Raw genomic sequence first — 20,797 nt, forward strand, 5'->3', positions numbered from 1 at the left:
ATGAAATATCACGACGATGAGCACGGTACGCTTAGTTACGAACATTGGACTTCCCCTGTGGGACGTATCTGAGAACATCTATCGATATTAATATACTGGACTCAGGGGATCTCGACGGTGATAGCTGTATGTCAAAGATTTCAAATAGTCTATTACAAGCTAAAGGAGCGATTATGACTGGTAGTATACTTCGCGTCTCATCCCGCGGAGTCGTCCACCCCTTGTTTCGAACTTGGTAATGACTGTTGTATCTCTTTCAATAGAGCCAAAATTTCAATAACTAACGGTAAAGCTGTTAATAAATTTCCCATGCCCTTATTATGCTCACTAACCCCTCGACATCTCGCTACCCCCAACCTCGATCCCTTATCCTATACCATGTGGGAATTCCCCCCCTTTTACCAATCACTAACGTCCCCCAACCCTACCCCAGCGAGTTCGATGAGTTAAGTTAGGCCAAATAACCGTACGGACTCGACCGCTTGCCGCTTTATCTCAGCAAGCCCAGACTAAATCCGTTCGTTGTGTTATATCCTCCCAGGCACATCACTTTTCAACCAATCTTCACAGCTACCACAACCCCTTTTCAGATGCTAAGGTATTAACTGAGTTGTCGAATTTGCTGCTATATTCACCCACTCTTCGTCATTGTAAACCTCATTACCGCCCGATGAAAAATCGAGATACTCCGCGAAAGCGCGCTGCTCGACGTCCATATCCTTCCAGGCCATCGCCGCCCCCTTCTTGTTGGAAAAAGCCGCGCGCCGGAAGTAGACCCTTTTCCCCCACTTCCAGCCCTCGACGCCACCGAAGAATAACACTGAGCTAACGAATACCACGACCCACTCCCACGAGATACCAACGTGCTTGAATACGATGGTGTTGAGGCCCGGCACGTACAGCGTTGGGAACAGCGTCACGAAGCCGATGACAATGGCCCAGAAGAGGAACTTGTTCTGGCTGATATCGCGAACCCATCTCGCTATAGTGCAGGACTTGCTGGAGTTGCCGGGCTGGGGCCGTTGCGTCGAGAAGAAAGACCTTCGACGATCTATCATTTCCCAGGCCAGGAACAACGCAAACCAGGTAAGACATGCAAACGTAGTCGCGCGTGCGCGGAACACGGTGTCGCAACTATTGTTATACGCCTCGTTGCAGCCTCTGCCCAGGTTCCCGCCGCCAAACCGGTACACAACAAGGACAAAGCTCGACAGGCAAAGAGCCGTGATCCACAACCCGTAAACGACCATATCAACCAAAAACTCGGTATCAAAGATCCCAGTCTTCAAGCTCTGCGGGGGCCTGTTCATAATATCCTTGACCGCGCGCTCGAAGCCCAGCCCCATATCCGGCATGCCGGAAGTCGCCATGATGATCCAGACGATCTCGACAGGCGCGAGCGGGAACACGGACAGCCCGTGCTCGTCTTTGAAGGCTAGCCCCACGAGCAGGGTGCCGGCCTGCGCGATGTTCTCGGCGAGCACGTGCAGCACGAATTTCTGGATGTTGTCGAAGATGCGCCGGCCCTCCTCGACCGCGGCGACTATGCTTGCGAAGTTGTCGTCCGATAGTACGACGTCGGACGCTTCCTTGGCTACGTCGCTGCCGGATAGGCCCATTGCGATGCCGACGTCGGCGCGGCGGAGGGAGGGCGAGTCGTTTACGCCGTCGCCGGTCTGTTGGGTGTTAGTCGAGAAAGAGAGGCATTATCAAGTTGATGATGGGAGTGGTGGGTGTGTGGTTCCTAACTTACCATGGCGCAGAACCTCTTGCGTCTGTGGAGCGCCTCGATCATCCGGACTTTGGTGTTCGGAGCGCATCGGGAAATGACTAGGGGAAGAACAGGGAGCTTGTCGACTTGGTCGTCTGTCAACGAGTCGAATTGGCTGGCAGTCATTGCCATTGATTCTGCGACGTCTGATCTGAATCGCTCCATACGACTGGGAAGTATGCCGACTTCTAGAGCAATGGCTTTTGCCGTTTCGGGGTGGTCGCCGGTCAGCATGTGTACCGATATACCTGCTTTGTGACAGCTAAGAACTGCGGGAGCCGATTCGGGTCGTGGTGGATCGTATAGGCCGATCAAACCGCGAAATATCAGGTTTGATTCTACGTCTGTCCGGTTTGCCTCGTCCCCCTTTTCCAGGGGACCTTGGAATGTCTTGCTCGCGAGCGCCAGAACCCGTAGGCCAGTGCTAGCAAGAGCTTCCGTATTCTTCATGACGTTAGCACGGAGTCTCTCATCTATATCGATTGCGTCTTGGTCATCGTGTTCGCAATATTTCGTACAGATAGCTATGACTCGCTCAACAGCGCCTTTGGTAAAAACGGAGAGCTGCTTAGTCTGACTGTTTCTGAAGATGGTGGACATGCGCTTGATTTCGGAGTCGAAAGGCAGTTCAGTGATTTCAGTCCACTCTGCATTTTTACCTTGGGTGAGCTTGAGCCTGTTCCAATCGAAGCGCGAGGCAAAAACTTGAATTGCGATCTCGGTTGGGTCGCCTCGCGCGTGCCATACTCCATTCTTTAGAGAGATAGTAGCAAGGTTAGCGAGAGATGCAACACATAAAAAATCAAACAATGCCTGCTTGCTGCTTTTTAGTAATTGAAAAGGTTGTTCAGCTAAGCTGGTCTCAAGCTCGTCTTCTCTGACGTTAATCTGCCACGGCTGGTGCGTATCGAGTAGTATCATACCAGTTGTAGGGTTAAAAGGCTCCGAAGACGTCTCAACGGTATAAGTGCCGATGGCAGGAATCCACGCTCGTCTGGCTACCATCTTGCCTTGAGTCAATGTTCCAGTCTTGTCGGAACATATATCGGTTACGGCGCCCAAAGCTTCTAGGGACTTGAGATTCCGTACTATGACATGCCGCTCTACCATACGCTTTGTTCCAGCGGCCATAGTGATAGTTAGCACGACAACCAATGAAGCGGGAATCATCGATAAACCAGTAGCAACTGCGAATATGATTACTTCTTGTCGAGAGACGAATCCGTTAACCGCTAGAACGATTATGGCGCACAAGATAGCGATACCGAAGAGGAGGATTGCCAGCTTTGATAGCTTCTGTTGGAGTGGTGTTCCTACATTGAGACCCAAAAAGCTGCCAACGGCATCTATGAATGTTAATGTATAGGCCTCCAGGTAATGGTGAAGCCTGGCGGAGCCATCAGGGTTCCGTTTGACGGGTCGTATTTTTGAACCATTTTGTCCAATCGCCGTAGCAATAGCACCGACCTCAGTGTAAGCCCCAGTAGCAAAAACTATACCTTTGGCCCGGCCTTTCGTCACCGTTGAAGAGCTAAAGGCAATATTTAGTCTGTCTCCAGGCCCTGTAGCATCATCAAACGTAGAGTTTTCGTCCTTACGGACTGGAAATGACTCCCCTGTCAGAAGCGCTTCGTTTGTTTCGAAGTTGAAGGCTTCGATGACCCTAAGGTTTAAATCAGTAACTATTACGGAGACGACTCCCTTTGGGATCAACCTACCGGATGTCAGCCGGAACAGTATCACCAGTCTTCAATTCAACTAGATCACCTATGACAACTTCAGCAGTAGGGATAACCTTAGTATCCCCGTCGCGTACGACATGAGCAGTAGGTGAGCTAAGAGAGCGAAGAGAGTCCAACGTCTTTCCGGCGGAATACTCCTGTAAAAATCCGACGATGATGTTAAGGAGTATGACCACAGTAATGACGGCGCCTTCAATATATGCCTTGATACCGTAACTGATAGCCATTGCCAGTATAAGTACCTCGAAAAAGTTTAGCACTAGTGATCCCTTCGCGTGAAAAGTCATAAGGGTTATTATACCATGGTCATCGCGTTCACAATTTGCGCAACTATGATTTTCCACACAGACACGCCATATTCACTAAGCTTATTACCAAGCTCATTCCTCCCGAGTTCATCTAGGCGTTGCCCTGCGACATTGCTTGACAAGCCATTCACGCCATCAGCGCCCAGCTCAAGAATGAGTTGCCCACAAGTTAGCGCATGAGCAGGTCGGGACAGGGACTTGTTGGCCTGTCCTGAAATATGATTTCGAGAGAAACTGCTATTCCCCTCTTCCGCCATAGTGACGAAAAAGCACAACAGCCTTAGATAAAATAGTATCAAATTTACTTTATGTGCCTAGATACCTGAGTATCGGAGAAGAAGCAGACGAATAATCATATAGATGGCTAACTTCAAAGAGAACGATGGACTTAAAAGAGATGGCAAAGAGTAAGATACTTATCTTTCTGTATTTTACGAGCCGAGCGATTTTACGAGGATAGCGAATAGCCTTACAGCTTATTTCTCTAAGGTAATTTTCGAAGTAATATATGCAAGAAATACTAGTATCATAAGATACCTGCATACGCTCTTTATAGCTGAAAAGAGTGAAACTCGGGTTATGATTGGTACTTGCCAGGGGTTTCTACTACTGTAGATAGAGGATAAACCACTCTTGGAGCCTTACAACCGTACGAAGTAGGATTTCCAGCCCTTAGGAGGACCAGGACCGAAGTGCGGCGAAGCCCAACTAATAGCGTATGCGATCACGGCCAAGACGTACGGGACAAGGCTCTGGAGAGTTGCCCTAATTACAGTCACTGCTAAACACACGTGTTTTTATTTGTTATCTTGCATCACGGCATAGCTAGTCCTGGAAACTGTTGAACGGGTATTTAGTAGTAGTATAAAGATATAATTTACTACTGTTGTATACACTGTTTAATTGCGCTACGCTGCCTTTAGAAACCGGGCTTGACCGAATAACCGAATGTATACCGAGGAATAAACTCAACCGTATGATTAAACCCAACTACTATATATCTTATATAAGTGGTAGGGTTACCTAATCCGACCAAGAATGCTCCCTATAGTATTAATGTGGGGGTTAGAATGAGGCTATCGTCGTGCACCCAAAGATATAGAATCGACCTTCTGGAACATTAGAAGATTAAAGACCAAGGATCGAGGGCCGATAAACGTTTGCATCTCTGACCTTGGCGATCGCATGCATTAACTTGTTAGGCACGCACAACCATACCCTTAAGGTCTTACCGATTCTGATTAGATATAACGACTACTATTGAAGTCCGTCCTCACATTAGGGGGGGTTTCTTTTGTAACGTTATCTTCATATTGCCCAATACTACCCCATGGGTTAATCTGTTTGTGGAGATCCGTCTTGAGTTCGGTAACCCGAGATTGGTCGAAACTGTTGTGGCACCCGAGGTATTTTGTCGTAAGCTTGTGACTAAGTTTATACCGCCGGTAATATATTGACTGGTAAGGTATAGATGACCTGTCACATTTAGGAAGGCTGTGTGGCTTGTCGCTTTAATCTTGACCATGCAGGCTCATGCACTTTCAAGTTGTTTGACGACATCTTCGACGCGGAGGCTCCCGCCTAGAAATTGTCTCATAGTTTCTCGGTCCTGTCCATCCTCGCCCTGTACGACCATCTTCAAGATGTCGCCGTCGTCATCCATTACCAGCCGTCCCGAGCGCCCATCGCTCCATTCGACACGGATTTGCTTTGCTTGTGCGTCAGCCGCGCTGATATCGGTGATTGGAACCTCCAACTCTTTAGCCTTCCCCTTCTTACTCTCTAAACCTGCCATGCTCCGTAGATCCCCGATAACGGCTGTACGATTGTGGTAGCGAACCAGCTCCCGCCTTAACCCCCGCACGAAGCTCGACAAATCTTGCCTCTTTGGCATATCGCTGTCGTCGTCGCTGGCTGCTGGTGGAGGGAGATACCGAGCCGTTAATCCAGAAAGTGGTATGCACTGGGGAACGGTATGCCGGTGGACACGCAGAAACCGGGAATTCGGGTAGGGCCGGTTTAGCATAACATAATAAGGTCGAAGGAACCGAGACTTGGACATGACTTCGAATCGTAAACCCAAAACATTACCCCCGTCTACTGCATTAGGATCCGGGTCGCGCACTTTAAAAGTCGTGATAGAAGCACATGTTCGGTAGAGACATTGCTGTTTATGGGCATTTTGCTCGTCAACTCTTGTCAACAGCTCCTGAAGCCTAGAGCTGTCATTTGACCTTTTTGAACCTGATTTCTTCGTTAAATCAGCTTGCAATATCTGAAGCGTCGAGTCTGATGTTATTAAAGTAGCAGTTTGCAACTTGAGATCTCGTTTTAGTGATTCCACTAGAAGGTATTAGCATTAACTTCATATATCATAAGACAATAATACTGAATGAACAGTTACCTTGAGCTCTCAAAGTTGCAATCTCATTGTCCAACTTCTCTGCAATGGACAGTTCTTGTGATTGTGGTTCCTCGGAAGCCATGCTTGTTTATAAGATATAAGATTGAAGATGATGCTACTATAGATATTATGAATTGCCGACATTACTGTTAATTTAACATTCAGTGAAGACGCGCCGACGCGTGTTAGTAAATGGGGATAGCGATAAGATAAGAAGATAAAGCACATGAGTGGGGAGATCTAGATCTGGGTGGGGCACTTCTAGACTAGTTATGATGATTAGTCATTTCGATCAGGGATTTACTTTTCCTTCCCACTCCATTGGGTCAAAGCTTCAGCTTCAGCTTCATTTGGACACGTCCACATATTTCCCTGCATCTGTGCTCCAAGAAGCCGCAATACTATTTAGCCATGATGGACTAACCGGGGAATAATCATATCTGGGGTTTGGCGCTTTCTCGACTTCTACCATCATTCTAACCACTCGTTACTCGTCTTATTTTTAATTCAGGGTCCACTTCGCCACGTTCCAACGCGATCCTAAAAAGGCCACGGTTTCTATTTTATTTTTATTGTTGACTTATTCGACAAGATCAAAGACTTTCCACAAATCATATACGAGAACCATATAATTAACATACTTGTACAAGTCCAACGACGCTTCTTCTACTACCAGCCATTTATCGTTCTACTGTATCACTAGAGATTTGACAAGAATACAACCGCTAGCTTTAAGCAACCGAACACTCCCACTGCCCCGCGCTAAAGTACGAATGGGTGTCGAAACTCGACGGTCGAAATCTCAGAAACGAGATAAGCTTTCGGTCTCGACGAGCGGTCGCATAAATGGTCACTCGAACGGCGACATGAGCAATATAGAGCTGCGGCGGAAAACCGCCCCGCCGCAAGAGTCAGGTCAGGTCGCGGCAAACCTCATAGGCCGTGAATCATTCTCCCTCGACGATAATATTCCGAAAACGCCCTCAGTGAACAATCATGGATTCTGGGAGCTTCCCGTGCAAGATCAGAGGAATTTTATGTTACTTGTGCTGCTATATTTCTTACAAGGTGTCCCTATGGGTCTTGCGAGTGGATCGGTACCATTCCTTCTCAAAGAGCATCTCTCGTTTGGAGAAATCGGTGTCTTCAGCTTGGCATCATATCCGTACTCGTTAAAATTGTTCTGGAGCCCGATAGTAGATGCAGTATGGAGTCCCAAAGTCGGAAGGAGAAAAAGCTGGATTCTTCCAATTCAGTTGATATCTGGATTCAGCATGTTATACCTTGGGTCCATGATTGAGGGTTTGATGGCCACGACAGGTAAGCCAGGCGGCCCGAGCATCTGGAATTTTACGGGTTGGTGGTTCTTTCTGGTTTTTATGTGCGCGACTCAGGACATCGCCGTTGATGGGTGGGCCCTCACTCTGCTGACGCCGGGAAACGTTTCTTACGCTTCGACGGCGCAGACGGTCGGTCTAACAGCCGGCCAGTTCCTATCTTACACCGTCTTCCTGGCCTTTAATTCTAGCGATTTTGCCAACCGCTATTTCCGCTCCGTGCCGTCAGAGGAGGGCCTCTTAAGCCTAGGGGGCTACTTGACCTTCTGGGGCTGGGCTTACATTGCAATCACCATTGGACTTGCGCTTCTCAAGAAGGAAGAAAAGACAAGGAATGAGGATGGTATCTGGGATGTTTACAAGATCATGTGGGATGTCTTGAAGCTACGGAATATCCAGACCATAATTATCGTCCATCTCATTTCGAAGATCGGATTTCAAGCCAACGATGCCGTGACGAACCTTAAGTTGCTAGAAAAGGGATTTGGCAAAGAAAATCTGGCGCTGACGGTCCTCATTGACTTTCCTTTCGAGATAGGCCTGGGTTATTATGCCGGCAAGTGGTCTCAGGAGTATACACCCATGCGCCTCTGGTGCTGGGGCTTCGTGGGTCGACTGATCGCTGCTATCTTTGCTCAGGTCACCGTCAGTGTTTTCCCAGCTGGTGGCGTCCAGCCTTGGTATCTTCTTCTCGTCATTGGCGAGCACGTCTTCTCGACGTTTACTTCAACCATCATGTTCGTTGCTGTTTCTGCATTCCACGCTCGGGTTGCCGATCCTGTAATCGGCGGAACTTATATGACCTTGCTTGCTACGTAAGTACTATGTCCCAAATCACAGTCAATCTTAGCTAACATTCAATATCAGGGTTTCCAATCTTGGTGGTACATTCCCTAGATATTTCGTCTTAGGTCTAGTGGATACCTTTACACAGGCCACATGCCGTCCCTCGACACAGAAGCTTGATAGCTCGGCGCTCAGGGGGCCGCTTGTAACGCAAGAGTTCTCCTGCGCCGTTCAAGCCGAGAGAGAGCGATGCGAGCACGGCGGTGGTACGTGCGAGACCCTACATGACGGATTTTATATTGTGAACGTCCTCTGCGTCATCGTAGGAGTGTTGACTTTCACTCTGTATATCAGAAAGAGGGTTCTGGTACTGCAAACTCTACCATTAAGGGCGTGGAGGTTGGCTGGATCTCGGTAACGGGATATTAGTGAGCATGTAGTCTATATGTACAATATGGATAGGAAATAGAAATATTGTCAAACATCGTTAGTGGTCGCAATCTTAGCTTGTTTTTTGGGCGTAGGCGTATTTGCAACCAAGGTGAACATCAGGGCTTACCATTATCTAGTGGTCAGTAATAAAATCTTTGACTAGTTCAGCTATTGGCATCTAGTACATATATTATGGATTTCGTAGTAGATCATTCCAGGTTAGGTGACAGACGAAATGGGTGGGTGTTCAACAATAGAGTGGAATTGCTTGGGTGAATATTCCCCAAATCGGATTGAAAGAAGTCGTTGATTGGCCGGAGTTTGGCGCAGGCGCAGGCGCATCTTTATCTTATTACCATATAAAAGTACCAATGGCGATAATGGAATGCTATGTAAGATACAATGAAATAGGTACCCTAAGCCAGCCATATTGTTCGTTCGACGTCCATACAAAGATGACCCGGCTCTACAATAACCTAGTTCGTTCTTTTCAATATTGTTCACCGCCGAACAATGATGCTGAAATATAGGCTTTCATTAGGAGGACAAGGTTGTTTAATAGGTAAGAAGACATTGTTTGGTTAGAGTCAAGTATAAATACTAAATAAAATATCCCTCTCCCCTTATCCATATGAATGAGCTCAAACTTGGATCTTATTCAAATAATTTTCTAACGATATTACCATCCACGAACGTAAACATCATTACATTCCATCATGGAGAATTCCAACATAAGCGTGTCTGAGTTGAGTGTAACTCTCCCCAGAATCTGTGAGGACTGCGAAGCATTCATAACAGATGACCTTCTTCCTAGTATCGTGCTCTACTATTTCAGCCCTACAGGCTTCTTCGAGGAGAGATATAGGGATGTCGATATCCAATGTACAGAATGTCAGTTGGCCGACCTCTGCGGCGTCCGCGATGCCCTCTCGGCGGTTTACGATGCGCCCCCAGAGATGTTTACCGTAGAGATGTTCAAGAAGTTAATCAGTGACCTCTATACTTTCGGCGCATTCAATTACCCCGAGACGTGGCATAGTCTCCCATCTATCGTCTGGAAATGGAGGCATCGTGTCCATCTTGAGACCTTATTCAACCAGATCGAGTTGTGCCTAGGTAAGGACTGGGCCATCAAGTTCTTTCGGTACGCGGCAGACGTTGCGTTCCTTGCCGCGGACAGCATTTTGATCAGCCTCCAACACTCGCCGCCAGGGGGTGGTAATGTTGAGGCTTTAAGACAAGCCATCGCAGACATCCGCAAATCTATGATTGACTCCATTCAAGGCCCAGAGGGCTTACAGTCGATTTTTGCCTACATAGAAGGGCTGTTTGAGGCGAACGGGTATGGGCGTGACTTAGAAGGCCCGGTAACCGAGGTGAGTCCTCCTAATGGCGATAATGGTACGAGCCTAAAGGACGGCCAAAGCCTCGCCAGCCAAAAAACGGTTGATGGTCGCTAGGCGTGGCCATCGCTTTTGCTGGAGGTTTAATGGCGCTTCCTCATGAGTATTTTTAATGTCGTATTTGAGCCGCCTTGATACATACATTATAGCAGACTGAAGCTTGGATATAACGTATCATAGCCAATTCTCATTACCATGGGTTCTAATATCTAATTTCACCTTAAAGACTCTCTTCATTATCCTAGGGACACATAGACATAGTTACATAGCATAATAGAGATTCTAAAAAGTCCTTCGCAAAATCCGATCTTGTGTTTTCCAACCCTGTGCTAAGCATGCTGGCTCATAACCAATAACTGTCAAATTATTTGCATTTTACTCTCACGTTTGTAGACTCTACTCTAGTTTGATACTAAGCGTATAACTTCACGGACAGTCAATCACAAATAGTAGGCGCATCGTACTCCTTTCAGTAATGATTTTATTTTATTTAACTAGGTACCTAATGAGGCGAACCTACCTGGGACTGTGATCCTGTACGATAGATTCCACAAGAATTGAGGGCATTCCTAGAATCCACGGTTTATTCATTAGACCCTAATACGAACCTGTCCACCAAGGCAAGATGGCCGAGTTGGTTATGGCGTGAGGTTAAGGTCACCTTAATTCCAAAATCCTCATGGAGCAATCCGCGTGGGTTCAAGTCCCACTCTTGTCAAAAACTTTTTGTGGTGGTTTTTTGGTCTTTCGTACTAGTGATGGGCACTAGTATTCGCGCACTTCCAGTATAAATAAATAACGGATCGCTGTATCTTATTATACCTTTTTACCTAGAAAACCAACATTAAGTATGTACTTCAAATGCGACATGTGCGCTCTTACGAGAAAATTACAGGCTCAACCACGAAATTAACTGATGTCAGTAACGGGAAAACTCGCTGCAAAAAAGATAGATTCTGGTTACAAGAACGAAGTTCCACAGAGTTGTCTAATATCATTTAGTGGGATTTTTCTTCTTCAGCGGTATCAATATTATTTACTATTCTTTTCACTCAAATATGCGTATGGACATGTAACTACTACCATAGTACCATCAAGATCCTAACTCATATCCCAAACTCATCGCTTACCAAATCAATGGACATAACTGTCGGATGGTATTGAAAACAGAAGCTGCGCAGACATGTTCTGCATATGAGCAGCCAGTACTCATAGATCCGAAGTGCTCCATTCGTCCCAGCCCTTCTTCTCACCAGGTAGTCTCACACTTTCCCACTCCTTCCTGGTGACATTCTTCCACTCATCGACAGGGATCCAGCCGATATAGGCTCTGTCGCCAAAGCCACCAATCCAGTAGATTTGCGTAACGACAAGTCTCACGAACTCGGACTCGTGAATCTCATTCCCGGGGAGCCAGTACTTGCTGTCGGGATGCGTATCTACGAAGCACGATGACAATGCCTTAGCATCAGCCGAATCAATCTTCTCTATATAGCCCAGCAGGCTGTAACGCGGAAGATTGACAGCGCTGTACGGCACTCTGTCCTTGGTGTCGGCATCACGTCCAAACAGCCAGTCGAAGAAGGTGGATTTGATGCGCTTGTCTGGTGGGTATGGGGGAGTCCATTCCTGGGCTAGACTGATGTTGGAACCGCTGTCCACATTCCTGAAGGTAGTCCCGATCTTAATAGCCAGGATGGTAGGGTTGCCCTCCTCCTCACAATCCGCTACGTACTCCATCAGTCCGAGAGGCACGCCGCCGAGGCCATCTGGCTGGCGTCCGCGGGACGAGTCCGGGAAGACTGTGGCGAGAGTGCCAAGTGGAGTAAGAGCTAGGATGCGTCGACCGAGCACGGCAGACTCATACGAAGTCGGAATCCGATAATTTGATTCCGAGGCGGGAGGGTTGCTGAGGATGTACTGCGGCTCCGAGGTAGGTTCCGCTACGCAGGAACGCGCAGCTAGAGAGACGAAAGGCAAGCTACGTAGGAACCTCATTGCGAAAGAGTGTGTACGTATAAGTGCGTAGGGGCCGTGCAGCTAGACTTCGGCAAGGACGGGTAGGGCGTTAGAGTACAAGGAAAGAGGATGTTTTTAAGTTTAGTTATAAAGCTCCAAGGTTACAAGATATTAAAGTTAGAGCTGAAATTACATTTCCATACCGTCTGTTTGATGGCGTTTAGCGGTCTGTCCCAGAGCTCATCAAACGGGATGAAGATGAGGCCAGTGGCAGAGTGGCCGGTCACCGGTCTGAAGTCAAACGATCCCATGTGAAATGATGCGTCGAGTGGGTCACTTGCCGTCTGGGGCTTACCTTAATGCGATTAGTCGCACTTGAACTAGACAGGGTACCTGAACTTACCTGAACTTACCTATCCCCGCTAAAATCTACAATACCGCTGTACCGATAAATACCCGCGGAATCTTGCCTCATCCGGGTTATGCAATAAACTTTGATTTGACGCGGGGCTTTCGGAGATGCAGCTAAGGCGTAGTCACATGACCAGGGTTTACTTAGCCCTTTATGGAAATTTTGACGAAGCCAGACTCAGTTCGGTGTGACTCTTTCCACTCCAAACCCTCACAACATCATTCTGAGTGCCAAGACTTGCGAATTCATCAGCAAAACCCGCCCACATCGACCCATTTCTTCCACTCTTACCAACTTCATCGACTTCCAAACAATCTACAGCACAATCTTTCAAGATGGGAAAAGTTCACGGATCTCTCGCCCGTGCCGGTACGTTATTCCGATTGAAATGCTGATGCATGTTATTTATGATGCGAGATGGAAATATACTGACAATATCTTGCAGGTAAGGTCAAGTCTCAGACCCCTAAGGTTAGTTCATCCAGTATTCCGAAAATTCCATCCTTGCGATCAGCGATCAAGGAGCGCGCGTACGATTTAAGCAATTCGTGTCGTCAACCGTAACCGATTATTCGAATATCTAGCGACTCGCAGCAAAATAATCTACAATTTGCCACTTGCTTTGTCGAAAATACCACGTCAACCGAACCTTCCGAAGAGGGACTACATCGTCTGCTATCCTAATGCGCGCGCTTCTTTCATCGAATACGCACTTGCTTTAGACATGATCATCAAGGATAAAGTAGTACGGGAAACTAACAACATTAAAACAGGTCGAGAAGCAAGAGAAGCCCAAGACCCCTAAGGGCCGCGCCAAGAAGAGACTCACATACACCCGCCGTTTCGTCAACGTCACCCTGACTGGTGGCAAGCGAAAGGTGCGCATCTTTTTCCAAACCAGATCCATCTGGATTCTATACTAACACCTTAGTAGATGAACCCCAACCCTGGCACATAAGCGCAACGCAGCGCCCACCCTCTTGAGGGCAGCCCGTGTCGTACTCGGGAGGATTCGGAAGGCGATGGACGAGCAGACATTCGACAGGGTCTAGCTCTGAGCGTCCACCTCTTTTACGTATGGCAGGCAAGCACACTCTGCTCTATTATGATCGGAAGTGAATGGATGAAACGGAGGTTACGGATGCATACGGATTTGCATCTTTCGTTAGGGAGTCATACGGCATCATCGTTCTGGCTTGGTCTTGGTCATTACCCACAGGCCTCTCGTCTGTACTTACGCAGGTATCGCCTGGAAAAGGCAGAAATACAGGGGACAGTAATTTTCTCTGCAAAGCTCGTTGTTGGTAAAAGTGATTGTGATTGTCTATACGTATTACTAGGATATACTGGCGGACGTAAATCATGCTAGCTGTATCTATTATTTTTCTCTGGATTGTCATACCCTTAACGTATGAACAGCCTAGTAATGAAATATATGACCATCGAGTTGGCTGCCAACGGTTTTCTACGAAATAAGATAAAAGGATATTGTCATGAATGCGATACAGGCCTTCCTTCTAGATGCCATATGACCGTGGTATGCTTTATAACGAAAGCATGCCGAGATATGTAAAATAGCCACTTATCTATTAGCAAATAACATCTTTATATTACACGATTACTGATGTCTTATCCCGGCCAACAGTGTCCGACACCGAGTCTTTTAAATACCCCTTTAGCCTAGAGGCGGGACTGAGGAAATTTGGTGATTTCTCCCCTTCGTCGTCTATTTAGACTCCTACTTCCTTTATATACGTATAGAATACTAGTACTTATTCGGGATACTTTCCCCTGGTGTGCTCTACCGCTATAGAGCTAACAGGTACCAGACATGGTAAACATGTATGAAGACAACTATCTCTAGAAAGAAGATGAATATTTACAGGTTTAGCTATTGACATGCTCACTGGGATCTTAGAGATATGTCTGACTCTTCCACTTCTGCCCAAATATTAGCCTTGGTTGATATTGTGGTGGTATTATTATTATGTTTAACTTAAGAACAAGTTATCATGCTTCCTTCAAGCTTATCTGCACCTGGGTATATAAGCTAAGGTAATTCCTCTAGGACATATAAGTCCTATGATGATACCCTAGTTAACCTAGATGTTATACTTGAGAAATAGGCTTGAGGCAATAAGCAACATTTTGATATATGTGCTCCAATTAGACCTAGGTCTAGGCATATCAAACTTCTTTACCACTCGGCAAGATTCTAACTATATCAGAATGTTAGCAAGCGACTTAGTAGATCATTCAAGTATAAAGGAACCCTACTCTTAGAAATGCCCCTTGATAGACGTGATGATACTCCGTATTAAATAATCGTGTTAATATTTCCCCTTAACTAGATACGTACTAGTAATAGTTCTGCCTTCGTATTATTATACTTGAATACCCTTAAACATATTGCCTGGCTTCGAATAATCACAACTCTAAGATTCCAATAACACGTAGAAACGAACAAAAACCTAACACGGATAAAAATAGCAAAGCTGCAAGTACTAAAAGGTACTCGCCCTAGCTATCCTCGATATCACATGCAAACACCTTAAACAGACAGCAAACTACATACACTTCAGCTACACTAGCCTACAAGCCCGGCAGACAGACAAGCCGAGCTAAGAATATCCTTCCCTCACCCCCTCGACACGAATCCAGCTTACCATCGGCTTGAGCCTCTTAAGCACCAAGGACGAAGTAAACAAAGAAAAGCAGAGAAACAGCTATCCCCCCTAACCAAGCTTTGATCTCTAAGAAAGAACAAAGACCAAACCAAGCCATGCATGGAATGCCCAACACCACTTAAGTATCCCTTACCTCCCCAAGAACCCCTATATCTAACTTAACATAACCTAGCTTGTTTAGGTACCTAAGGTACCCGTTACCTGACAAACAAGCCGGGCCGGGAAGAACAGGGGCACGTCTTATAGTTCCTAATCCTAATACATTCTGCCCCAAACCTGGATTTATATGCCCAAGGAGGTATTTTAGCTAGCAAAGGGAGAGATGTATGAAAGGAATATGCAGATGTACCTATGATATTCGACGTACATCTCGAGGTAACTATACGCCAAGGCCTCCCTCTTTTTCATTTCTTGCCGGGTAAAATACGTACATACACATCTCTGACAATGGGTATGGGGTGACCGGGACCGGGGCCGGGACAGGGAGCATCAGTGTCTGCCTACTTACCTGTCCACCTGCCTGTAGCGTTGCAAGTCCTAGTGCTAGGCAGGAAAGAGTTGTAGCCTCTTAGGTCCTAGCAAAAATAGGGTTCTTTTGTACATGGCTTTAGTCTTATTATATTCTTCCTCTATCCTAGCATCTACCTATACAAGCGAGCAGACATTCGTAATAGCAGCATTGTGTCCGCAAAGGGTTGAAGATCTGCTTCATAGGAATTGGGGTGGTAGAGTGTGGGCGCCTCAGATGCCCTTATCTTATAGCGTCGTCATTAAACCACGAAGTAGCACAACTGACTCCTGACCTGTCCTTGTACCCCATCCATCTGTCTGCTAGTCTGCTCACTCGTCCATACGGGTAGCTTAATAAAGCTAGGTCTGGTGGCCATGATCCTCCCCTATGCTTCCTAGGTCCGTAGGTGACCTGCGTGCCTGTCTAGAAACAACAATGGTATCAATCCCGTATCTACAGACCCCTTATCCGAGTCCTAGCCACCAAGGCAAAGAAAATACAGCGCAAAATTCGTGGCACATCCGACCGAACCACTTCCTCGCAAAGTAAAGGGTTGTCCTAAATGGCTGTCGTACTAATAAACTGCCGCGGCATGTCCCGTAACCAAGTTTCGTTTAGAATCTTGTGGTATTGCGAGTAGGATCCTGTTGCGTACCTAAGGTATTAAAGGTAGTAGACGGGTGCCAAGAGGAACCAAGTGCAAATTCTTCGTAAGTGTATAGAGTTAAGTAATCCAAACTGAGGTGGAATTGCTATCGAATTCGTGATATAGCATTGTGATATAAATTCCTCCCGGCACGTAGCCTTTGGACCATGTGGATGGAAAAAATCAATCTCAATGTTTGGGTGTATAATTATGTGAGCGGCCAAGAACCCGATACCGCAGCAGTAAGCCATGTGCAGAACTGGCGAAAGTGTCGGGTGTGTGGTGGTATATAAAAAAGTAATGGTCGCTCCGTCATAAAAATTAGAGAATCCAACGCCGCCGTATATGTGATGTCGTGAAAATTCGTCATCCATGCCGTAGAGAGTTTAGCCGAGCCATTGTTCACAATAAACCGGTCCAGCCATTCGCTCCTTAGGTCAGACACGATTAGTCGAAGCCAGAAAACCTCCATGCAGAATCCAAGCGAGAGCGCTTGAGCAGATGCGTAAATCGGGAATCCCAGAACTGTGTCGTAAATAGTACCTAGTACAGACGTACATACCAGAATCCTTCGGGGTAAAATAAGATTAGAGACTCATAGTCAACCACTCCCATTCTTGAGGGCCGTTTCCAGATCCGGAGTTCATTACACCAGTAGAGCCCCCGGACATTCCGGTCATGCTGTGTCCCATCATCGGTCTTTGAGACATGCCAAAACCGTTGGCAAGACCCAGGTTTCCTGGGTTCGACATGCTAGTGAATCCGCTCGAAGAACTAATGGAACGAGCTGCTTCATTCGAGCCTGTCGAATTCTCAGGGCTGTCGACATCCATACCGTTAGATGACTCATTTGGCCCAGTGCTTTTACTACTACGGCGCTGACGCTTGGAAGAACCGTTGGCGCCGATATTTCGCGGGAGTGAGGCGGCACCCGGTCCTGGTGCATTCTTTGGTGGAGCTGCTGCAATTGGCACAACACCTTTGCCGCCCACCGCACCAGTAGCAGAGCCCGCATAACTAGTTGGCGTACTTCCTGCCGTGTTACCACCGGAACCGCCAGCGCCGCTTGCAGGACTTTCGCCCTCGTTGACGCTGCCGGCTCTGTTTGTCACCGATGGTGGCGTAGTCACCTGCGTTGCGCTGTTCGTGGCAGAGATAGCTAACGTCGAATTTTTTCGGGAGGCGGGTCCAGAGGCAGTCCCTGCCGCGTTGCCAGTATTCTTCTTAGATCTCGTGCTCGTTCCGCCAACAGGAAGGCTCGTGCCAGATCCACGGTTGCGTTTCTTAATAACGTCGGTCTTTAGACTTAGAGGCCTCACGACTCCGTGGAGCTTCAAAAACAGACCGCAAGCGTTACACAGGGGCTGGCCTTCTGGGTTTCGACGCCACAGCGGTGTAGTTTGTGTAAAACAGTTAGTACAAGTAGTAGGCGTGCTTCCATCTCCCTGCCCTCCCGCGGCAGCTTGCAGGTTGCTCGTGGACCCGTGTTTGGAACCAGGCGGGGAAGTAGGTCGACTGGGTGCCACGGAAGAGAAGCCCGAGACATTACCTGACACGTCTGCTGGCGGAGAATTCGGGTTCGACTGAGCTAATTTGTCGAACGGATTCCCACGGCCACCCATGTTGGCGTTTGGCGTCGAAGCTGTACGAGGGATCTTCTGACGCCTGTCGCTGGCCGATCGAAACGACTGGGACCGCGGTAGGCTGCCTTGGCCGTCCCAATCACCCGATTCTAAATAATCCGTTGTCGTGCCTCCGATAGTGACTTGCTTTCGAGGCGGTCCACCAGGATAACGAGCTGCTTGTGTGCTAAATTGACCAGGCAAAGAAGCATCCCATCCCATAGAATTTTGATTGCCCATGTCCATCCCTGATTCGTTTTCAGGTGAAAATTGAATACCCATGTTACGATCAGCGAACGCACCACCCTCCTCATCTTCGTTATCGGAATCAGCACCGAAGTTAAACATATTCTCATGTGCCATGCCAACACCTGGAGAACGAACTGGGTGGTCCGGCTGAAAGACTTGGCTTGGATCGACATGACCGAAATTAAGGGTTTGCGTAAACGAGGCATTTGAATCTGCTCCGGTAGTGGTTGGTGGAAACATAGAGTTACCGTTATGTTGGTGCATAAATTGCTGGTTCATCTGACCCCTCATAGACCCCGCCGGTCCTGGACGGAAGTTTGGTGCTCGTTGATGGCGCATATCCATCGACCCGAAAAACAAGTTCTCATTTTCTACCATAGGATGTGGTGTAGAAACAGCCGACTGATACGCAGATCCCGGTGGGGAATAGTAGTCTGCGCCATTGACTGAGTTGGACGCAACACCGTGAGGGTTATAGAAGTTTGAAAAGGGGCCGTGAGGAACCATTGGCGATGACGATGGCGAGAACGAAAACCCCTGCTGGAAAGGTCCTGCTGAAGTAATGATAGGGTCGTTCTCCACGGGGAAGGTGTCAAGAGGAAAGGGAACACTTGGATGGTGAGGTATATGGGTATTGCCGTTTGTATGAGAGTTGTCTAAGGAGTATTCGTGGAGATCAGAATCGGCATCCATCTCGTTAGAGACATAATTATTGCTGTTAAGAGCAGAGACGTGAGGGGAAAAATTAGCAGGACGCTTCAAGTTTCGAGTCTATCACATTATCATTAGCTCTCTCTATATATTTGCCGCACGAGAATAGGAATTCCGCAGTAAATCAAGGTGAGAAGTAAAGGGATTGGGTATTATGTTTTGTTTTAGTACAGCAAACAAAGGCGCCTCAGCTTTACTCACTCGTCTCTCGTCGATACTGGTTTTCCGATGGTGCCGAGTGACGTAGGCAAACTCATCCTGATTTCTCTGATGAGCAGGGACAGGAACCGACTGGGGGACGAAATGCTGCGAGGGTGTTTTGCGGGATTTGATAGGGATAGCAGCGGCCGTGGTGTGAGCCACCTTCTCCGCCTCTTGTTTGCTCGCGTCTGGAGAAGGCGTCGCTGTGAATCCGGCCGGAGTCGCGACGCCCTCGGAAAATATAAAATCGTCAAGATTCATGGGATCCGTATGTACAACGTTCTGATCTGACGTCTTTCGAAGTTGTGCGATACCACTGGGAGCATTGGCAATGTTCATCGCGGTGTTGTCGGTCTCGTAAGAAGCGGTGCGACTGTAGAGACTGTTAGAGTCGCGATGCGCCTACACAACACTATACAACAACCAACATACCGAGCATCTTCCCGCCGTATTTTCTGTAGATTCAAGTGCATCATGCGCCACGTTAAATTTTCCATGCGCTCCTGGTTGGGTAAGCTCTGCTTCGTGTTACGAAAGAACCTCCAAACTTGCGTTGCGAGCGGATCGTCTCGCTGCAGCTGCTCTAAACTCTCGTCGTTTCCGGTTGTTCCATTCTGAAGACTCGGGGATGTCGAGGATTGTAGAAAATCGAATATTGTCGGGTGGGTGTCTGGTTTTGTAAAATCTAAGTTAAGCTCATGTATGCGCAAGTCACCAGGACTGCTCTCGTCGGTATTCCTCTTACTCGTCTGGGCCGATTCGGCGGCCGACTCAAAGGGCCTTCGCGGGAAGCGAAAGTCATGCTCTGTCGTGGTGGGATTCATGGCTGTCGAGGGACTCGAGGTCGCTATAGGCGACACTGTGCTGGCGGCCATGTCGTAGAGGGGCCGAAAAGGGAAGAAAAAAAAGAAATTCGGGTCGAGGATTCTGTTTCTTTTTTTTGTACGGGGTCGTTGGAGAAGTGATTTCGTACGTATTACGGATCACTTTCCAAGTTTCCCCACGTTCCAAGGTTTGGACTGTCAGCCCAAGTTCCTTCACAAGCCGAACACTATATCCTAAAGTTTGTGCCCCCGGGTCCTAGCGCCTTTGAGGATAGCGAACAGAGATAAAATGGAAACGGTAGAAGCCCAGCGCTAAACTTGCAGGTTGAGGGCGCAATTAGTTATTTTTTTTTTCTCTCCCTTCCTAGCTAGCTCGTTCGACCTCTCTCGTCCTTGTAAGATTGGAGAAGCGTGAAGTATAGCACCTCCCGGTAGAGGTTTGTGGAGGGCGGAGGAGTGGTAGTAAGAGCGACAGCTACTACAGCAGAGCAAAGCAACGACAACAATAGCAACTCGGGCAGTTCACTGTCGCATTGCCCTTTACAATTCCACAGAGCGGGTTGGGTGGATTGGATGGTCACTCATCAGGCAGTTTGGTTCGGCTTTGCCTAGGTGACATGGGTGTGGGTGCACCCTCAGACTTTGTAATGGAGGTGGATGCAAGTGCAAATGCAGATGCTGGTAATTCCTTGAACGAAGGGGGGGACCACACTTGGACAGGCAGGACAGGTAGGGCCTGGGTTTTTCTCTCTCGTTGCAGCAGCAGAATACAGCAGAGCTACTACTGGGCTA

At 47.6% G+C, this 20,797-nt stretch overlaps 8 protein-coding genes and 1 non-coding gene across 9 annotated transcripts; 4 read left to right on the forward strand and 5 right to left on the reverse strand.

The window, feature by feature from the left end:
* Window positions 1–370: 370 nt before the first annotated feature.
* On the reverse strand, window positions 371–4,306 carry F4817DRAFT_332790 (potassium/sodium eff). Its single transcript, XM_049302692.1, has 4 exons — window positions 3,815–4,306; window positions 3,490–3,755; window positions 1,754–3,434; window positions 371–1,676 (listed from the first exon to the last, which is right to left on the reverse strand). Exons 1-4 carry the CDS (start codon window positions 4,076–4,078, stop codon window positions 594–596), a joined length of 3,294 nt encoding a protein of 1,097 aa, XP_049160475.1. The 5' UTR covers window positions 4,079–4,306; the 3' UTR covers window positions 371–593.
* A 321-nt stretch (window positions 4,307–4,627) lies between these two features.
* Window positions 4,628–6,400, reverse strand: F4817DRAFT_332791 (Cenp-O kinetochore centromere component-domain-containing protein). Its single transcript, XM_049302693.1, has 2 exons — window positions 6,226–6,400; window positions 4,628–6,164 (listed from the first exon to the last, which is right to left on the reverse strand). Exons 1-2 carry the CDS (start codon window positions 6,305–6,307, stop codon window positions 5,353–5,355), a joined length of 894 nt encoding a protein of 297 aa, XP_049160476.1. The 5' UTR covers window positions 6,308–6,400; the 3' UTR covers window positions 4,628–5,352.
* A 152-nt stretch (window positions 6,401–6,552) lies between these two features.
* Window positions 6,553–8,901, forward strand: F4817DRAFT_332792 (MFS general substrate transporter). Its single transcript, XM_049302694.1, has 2 exons — window positions 6,553–8,377; window positions 8,430–8,901. Exons 1-2 carry the CDS (start codon window positions 6,999–7,001, stop codon window positions 8,764–8,766), a joined length of 1,716 nt encoding a protein of 571 aa, XP_049160477.1. The 5' UTR covers window positions 6,553–6,998; the 3' UTR covers window positions 8,767–8,901.
* Window positions 8,902–9,496: 595 nt separating this feature from the next.
* On the forward strand, window positions 9,497–10,240 carry F4817DRAFT_364158 (uncharacterized protein; the record flags this gene model as incomplete). Its single annotated transcript, XM_049306719.1, has 1 exon — window positions 9,497–10,240. The coding sequence occupies one exon, from the start codon at window positions 9,497–9,499 to the stop codon at window positions 10,238–10,240; it is 744 nt and encodes a 247-aa protein (XP_049160478.1).
* Window positions 10,241–10,802: 562 nt separating this feature from the next.
* On the forward strand, window positions 10,803–10,901 carry F4817DRAFT_t62. Its single transcript has one exon. It is a non-coding gene; the product is annotated as a tRNA-Leu (tRNA).
* Window positions 10,902–11,190: 289 nt separating this feature from the next.
* F4817DRAFT_332793 (pyridoxamine 5'-phosphate oxidase-domain-containing protein) lies at window positions 11,191–12,486 on the reverse strand. The gene has a single exon (XM_049302695.1). The coding sequence runs from the start codon at window positions 12,179–12,181 to the stop codon at window positions 11,393–11,395; it is 789 nt and encodes a 262-aa protein (XP_049160479.1). The 5' UTR covers window positions 12,182–12,486; the 3' UTR covers window positions 11,191–11,392.
* A 255-nt stretch (window positions 12,487–12,741) lies between these two features.
* F4817DRAFT_332795 (ribosomal protein S30) lies at window positions 12,742–14,134 on the forward strand. Its single transcript, XM_049302696.1, has 4 exons — window positions 12,742–12,923; window positions 13,000–13,025; window positions 13,328–13,432; window positions 13,489–14,134. Exons 1-4 carry the CDS (start codon window positions 12,890–12,892, stop codon window positions 13,510–13,512), a joined length of 189 nt encoding a protein of 62 aa, XP_049160480.1. The 5' UTR covers window positions 12,742–12,889; the 3' UTR covers window positions 13,513–14,134.
* A 2,095-nt stretch (window positions 14,135–16,229) lies between these two features.
* Window positions 16,230–16,878, reverse strand: F4817DRAFT_53668 (uncharacterized protein). The gene has a single exon (XM_049307606.1). It carries the CDS (start codon window positions 16,770–16,772, stop codon window positions 16,416–16,418), a length of 357 nt encoding a protein of 118 aa, XP_049160481.1. The 5' UTR covers window positions 16,773–16,878; the 3' UTR covers window positions 16,230–16,415.
* F4817DRAFT_53673 (uncharacterized protein) lies at window positions 16,879–20,339 on the reverse strand. The gene is made up of 3 exons (XM_049307607.1): window positions 19,614–20,339; window positions 19,182–19,554; window positions 16,879–19,040 (listed from the first exon to the last, which is right to left on the reverse strand). The coding sequence occupies exons 1-3, from the start codon at window positions 20,054–20,056 to the stop codon at window positions 16,986–16,988; spliced, it is 2,871 nt and encodes a 956-aa protein (XP_049160482.1). The 5' UTR covers window positions 20,057–20,339; the 3' UTR covers window positions 16,879–16,985.
* Between the last annotated feature and the right edge of the window lie 458 nt (window positions 20,340–20,797).

The sequence above is a fragment of the Daldinia loculata genome, assembly GCF_022478755.1.
Source record: "Daldinia loculata strain CBS 113971 unplaced genomic scaffold F4817scaffold_15, whole genome shotgun sequence".
In the NCBI taxonomy this organism is placed as follows: domain Eukaryota; kingdom Fungi; phylum Ascomycota; class Sordariomycetes; order Xylariales; family Hypoxylaceae; genus Daldinia; species Daldinia loculata.